Source organism: Lactuca virosa, chromosome 9 (assembly GCF_052849685.1).
Source record: "Lactuca virosa cultivar CGN04683 chromosome 9, Lactuca_virosa_CGN04683_v6, whole genome shotgun sequence".
Classification (NCBI taxonomy): domain Eukaryota; kingdom Viridiplantae; phylum Streptophyta; class Magnoliopsida; order Asterales; family Asteraceae; genus Lactuca; species Lactuca virosa.
The window spans coordinates 72,887,519-72,893,096 of NC_136434.1; the positions used below are offsets into that span (position 1 = coordinate 72,887,519).

A 5,578-nucleotide genomic window follows, 5' to 3' on the forward strand; every position below is an offset into this window, starting at 1 on the left:
TTCTAGAATATCCGAAATGTGTAAAGTAAAAAATATAAAATCAATCGATTAGACATTTTCATTTATGCACAAGTTTGGGTTGCTTACTCTGTTGTGTGAATTCAGAATTATACTAAAATAAAGAATAATTGTTTGTATTTTAGTGTCACCTCATCATTTTAATATAAGGATCAAAATACTAAAATAAAGAATAATTGTTTGTATTTTAGTGTCACCTCATCATTTTAATATAAGGATCAAAAGAGACTTACACTAAAATATGAGATGGTTGTTTGTGATTTGTGATTTCTATTTCTTTTTTCAACCGAGATTAGGAATATATATCTAATACACAATACCCTCCAAGAACCATCATGTCTTCCAAAATAATCGTAGCCGATGATGGGTGGTGGCGGTCGGTGTGGATTGAGAGAGGGAAGAACGAAGGGGCAAATTACATGAATATGGAGTAAAATATTTTTACTATGGAGTAAAATATTTAAATATGGAGTAAAATATTTTAATATGGAGTAAAATATTTTTTGAAAATTAAAAATGTATAAAAAATAATTAAAGGATAAAATTATTTTTTCAGCGGATCTAAAACTCTAAATTTACAAACAAACCTTCTGAAAATGACGATATCTTTGGTTGCATTGCAGCCAAAAAAAACAAAAAACGTTAGATAATGTTTTGCAATTTTCTCATTTTGAAAAGAGGTTGAGAATTGAGATCGGTCCATAGAATAAGGACTATTCATGTAATTTGCTACAAAGTTTACGAAGCTAAAACTAGTTTAACGCCCGTTGGGGAGAGAGATGGGGAAGAGACGGCGGAGAGATGGTTAAGGTAGGAGGAGCAACGACGGCGAAGAAGAAGAAAGGCCGTCCATCTCTATTGGATCTCAAAAACCGTGTTCTTAAAAAAGAAAAGTTACAAAATCAACAAAAATTACAACGGATATCAACTCGTCGGAACCCTAACTCTACCGCCGCCGCCAGTGGCTACTATGTGTCTGCCAATGAAGACGAGTACTACGACGATGACGATGATGAGAGAAGAGAAAAGAAAGTCAAGCTCGTTGTTCGTTTGCCTCAGTCAAATCAACTACAACAACAACAGGCTTCTTCTGATTTAATTAGATATTCCTCGGTTAATTCGGCATCCTATTTCTCTGATTTAAATGATGACGTTGACAATCGGAAATTTAACTCCGGATCTGTTGATACTATCACTGATTACCAGGTAAAGTTTTGATGGAAGCCTAAAATGTTAGGGTCTTGAAGCTTTATTTGAAATCGTAATTCATTAGCGTTTGGAAAGAAAGGTGCTTTTTAGTTTTAGTGTTGATATTTGTTCGTCTTTTGTAATTTTCTTTGAATTTTCGCGCGTAATTCTAAAGTTCTTTATTCTTTATTTTTCTTTCCGAAGATTCGGTCAAGTTCTTGTGGTTGTAAGATACCCTTTTGGATAAAGGGCTTTATTCTTTTTTATTGGTAGCTCTCTGTTATGAAATGATTGAAATCTGATAGCTTTTACTTTCTGAAATAGATTTTTCATAAATTCATTATTTTATTGTTGATAGATTCTTTATGGTTAGTCAACCTACCATCATATCTTGAATAAAGTTCAAACTTTATCTTTATTTAATGCTTATATATGTTCTTTCACTTCACTGTTCATTGCAATTGTTCATTAGCAACAAAGCTTTGATATTTACTGGTTTATCAAGCCAATCTTCCATTCTTATAACCATGGATAACAAAATTATGTTTGTAGGGTGAAAAGATTTCAAAAGCCATGGAGTCTTCTGGACCCACAACACCTTTACCAGACAAAAAGCTATTGGATTTCATTCTTGACAGGCTTCAAAAGTGTGTCTTCCTTCCTTTCTTTGCTTCTTTCAATTGTTTATATCTTATTTTTTGCACTGTTTGTTGATTCAACATAGGTTTTTGGATGTTTAAATTTGATCTACAGGAACGACACTTATGGGGTGTTCTCTGAGCCAGTTGATCCTAATGAGGTGCTTTTTTCTTTGTGTTAGTGTGTTCATCTCATTCTTAAATTGACATGAAAAGCCTTGTTTGTATACAGCTTCCTGATTACCATGAAATCGTTAAGCATCCAATGGATTTTGGCACTGTGAAAAACAAACTTGATGATGGAGTCTATTCAAATTTGAATGAATTGGAGGCAGATGTGTTATTGATTTGTTCTAATGCAATGAAATACAACTCATCTGATACCATTTACTTTCGTCAGGTATTCATCATATTTTCTTTAATTTCACTTCTCTTGAATTTTAATTTATAATATTATAGGCAAGAACCATACAAGAATTGGCAAAAAGGGACTTTGGGAATTTGAGGCAAGAGGGTGAAGATGGGGAGCTGCAACCAAAAGTAGTGAAACGAGGCAGACCGCCAAGTAAGCACCTGAAAAAGCCACCTGGCAGACCCCCATTGGAGCGTGTGGGTCCCGAGTCCGCCACTCTGGCAACTCCTGAAGACAACACAACCGAGTCTACTCCTTACAATTTAAGAAGAGGACCCATGTTGCATAACAGCTGCAATAGAGAACAACCCTACTCTGAATTATTATCAGAGTGGAATGAAGAGTTTCCAGGTTCAATCATCACCATTTTAATAATACTTAAATACCCAAAATGCCCTTCCATATTAAACTAGTTGTACTATGAATCTACAGTGCGCATTCGGAGGGCGGATATGAAATATGGAAATATTAAAGATTTTATTATAGATGAGAGTAGGCGTGAGACTTACAAGCAATATTATGTCTCCAACTTTTGTGGAGAAAAGAAGCAGTTAATGGTGGTAGGTGATGGTGATGGCTATGCTAGAAGTTTAGCTTGTTTTGCTGCTAATCTTGGCCCTGTTGTCTGGAAAGTTGCTTTAAAGAAAATGGATAAAGCTTTACCTTGTGTTGATAATGATGCACAAGGTACATCAGTAGAACCCGAGGGTATTTTTGGGAAATCATCTTGTTGGCAGCAGTTAAACAGTTGATGGTTGGAGTCCTACTTCTACCTTGAAGCTCTGATTTCTGTGCTGACTACTGACCTTTGTGTGTTTGGCAGCGTGAAGGGGGCAATGGAGGTTAATATAGATAACGCATAGGAAAGGGGTTGTATGTATAGATTAGGTTTTGGTTTTATGGGAAGTATCGAAGTGTATGTTTGTAATATTGGGAGTTTGATGAATATGGATTGGAAATAAGGGAAAAAAGAAAAACATTTTGGGTTTGGAGAAAGAGTGAAAAAAATATGGCCGATTCTGTGGTCTTCTAAAAAATAGTCTTGAGTGAAAAAAAAAGTTCAAGAGAGCTTCTTAGGAAAAAAAAACACCAGCTTAATAAAAATCGGAACTCCTCTTTATTGTTCAATCTTTGTCCCAAGAAGGCACATTCTAAATAAACTTTAGCTCATTTACACCCTTTAAGGTATTGAAAAAGCCCATAAAAATAAGGCAGTCAGCCATATTAGACAAACACAATAGGCTTGTTTGCATGCGTCTGCCTCATTAGTCATGCTCTGTGCGTGTTCTAGGATCTATTTCATTCCCAATGTTGTTTTCATGCTACTAGGCCTATTTCCTGAGCTTAGGCTCGCCTGACAAACGAGTCGAGCTTGAAACGAGTTCAAGCATGTTAAATCCTCGATGAGTTGAGCTTAAGCTTTGAAAAGTAAGCTCAAAACTAGTCGAACTCAAGCCCCATGAATTTAAAAGAGCCGAGCTTGGGCTCAACTTGGCTCATTTGCATCATTTTGTCTAGCTGAGAAAGTGCTGATCGGGAAATGTTTGTCTGGATAATAAATTATGACTGAGTAAGAAACTATATTGTTTGATTATACATCTGACTGAATGTGTTAACTTATGAAAAATGACCATTTTACCCTACTCTCTCTCTCTCTATATATATATATATACACACACACACATACACACGTTTTCCATATAATATTTTTTCAATAACATAAATTATATAATTGACACAGTGATAGAGAACTTATATTATTTTTAGATGGTACATAAAATATATCCATGAAGGGTTTACGAATGAATAATAATGAAATATTGAAATGAGTATAGTTTGCAAAGTTACAAGGATTGTTCTCCTTATAAAAGGAGAGCCGTGTACAAGGTTGAAAAGGTTGCAAGGTTAGTTTAAGCCAAGCCAAGTTAAGTCTAGCACAGCCAATGTTTTTTTTTAAGCATGATCCGAGCTTGATTTTTTGAAGTTATAATTTTTTTTCTTCAAAAAACTGTTTTTTTAAGTAGTTTGTAACGCAAGGGAATAGTTGGAAGATGCTTCTCCTTTTCTTAGTCGGCTAATTCTTGTGTTCTTACCGAGTCATATTTAGCTTTCTGAATCAAACGTCCAAAATTGATTTATCAAATAACTTTAGCTTACCGCGTTAGCCAAAAATGTTTGAACCAAGTCGGTCAGACGCATATCAAACTCAACCTAAGTGTTGGTGTTTTAGACAGTGTCTCATTTGCTTACAAGGCTAGCTACCTTTTATGTAGATTTTATGAGTGGACATATTATCAAATTTGAGAGTGTGTTTTTCAGTTTGTTACAATTCTGACCACTTGATCGGTCAAACCGGTTGCCTGTTGACGTGACATGATGACATGTAAATTTTAATGATGTGACATGTTGATATGACATGATGACGTGACATGCTGACATGTCATGATGACATGTTAAAATTGATTTTTTATCATAAAAAACACTAAGTTTTCACTCTTTTATGTTTTGACAGTAAGTTGTTTTTATTTTTATTTTTATTTTTATTTTTTTCAGTTTTGGCAGACCATTTTTTTTTTCAAATCGAACATCATTTTTTCAATTTTGTTCAATGTTGACAATTTTCCTTTTGAAACCTAATATTTTTTTTATATATATTTGAAACCGTATAAATATATTTTTTCCATTTAAAAACCACATTTTTGTATAAATGCAATGTTTTTTTTTTATTTTTTTTTGTTTTTTTTTATTTTATTACATTCAAACCATAATGTTATGTATAAATATGTATTAGTTATATTATAACCGTATTTTACATTAAGTACGCAACTTTAAATTGAGTTTAGAGGTGTGGAGTGCTCAGTCATATAAGCTATCTTGATCTCGGGAACACGAGGGTTCGGTGTTCGCTTTAATTACTAAGAGACCGTTCGTTGTATATATTCGTGATTTTTGGTTCTTTCATATATACTTCTTCTTTATTTATGATTACAACAGTGCATGAAAAATATGGCTATAATATAATTAATATATATTTATACATAACATTATGGTTTGAATGTAAAGACTTTGTATTTATACCAAATATTGTTTTTAAATGAAAATTATATTTATACGGTTTCAAATGGAACAAAAAAAAATATGTTTGATTTGAAAATAAAATATATCAAAATCAAACAAAATTGGAAAAAATGATGATTAATTTGGAACAAAAAAGTTGAGTGTCAAAAATGAAAAAAAAATGTGGAAATTTAGTGTCATTTGTAACTTTTTTTTTAATTTTGACACGTCATCATTTCACACCATCAAAATCAACATGTAATCA

General features: G+C 33.1%; 1 protein-coding gene across 1 annotated transcript; it reads left to right on the plus strand.

Annotated features, from left to right (window-relative positions):
- Positions 1-738: 738 nt before the first annotated feature.
- LOC145141367 (uncharacterized) lies at positions 739-3,233 on the plus strand. Its single transcript, XM_079074649.1, has 6 exons — positions 739-1,224; positions 1,759-1,853; positions 1,960-2,005; positions 2,077-2,244; positions 2,304-2,607; positions 2,689-3,233. Exons 1-6 carry the CDS (start codon positions 820-822, stop codon positions 3,006-3,008), a joined length of 1,338 nt encoding a protein of 445 aa, XP_078930775.1. The 5' UTR covers positions 739-819; the 3' UTR covers positions 3,009-3,233.
- Positions 3,234-5,578: the final 2,345 nt, after the last annotated feature.

What these genes read in the sequence shown, in the direction of transcription:
- LOC145141367 (XM_079074649.1), top strand. Translation starts at nt 820, where the DNA reads ATGGTTAAGGTAGGAGGAGCAACGACGGCGAAGAAGAAGAAAGGCCGT. An exon ending in AGCCAGTTGATCCTAATGAG is followed by an intron (nt 2,006 to 2,076) that starts GTGCTTTTTTCT and finishes GTTTGTATACAG; the next exon opens with CTTCCTGATTACCATGAAAT. An exon ending in ATACCATTTACTTTCGTCAG is followed by an intron (nt 2,245 to 2,303) that starts GTATTCATCATA and finishes ATAATATTATAG; the next exon opens with GCAAGAACCATACAAGAATT.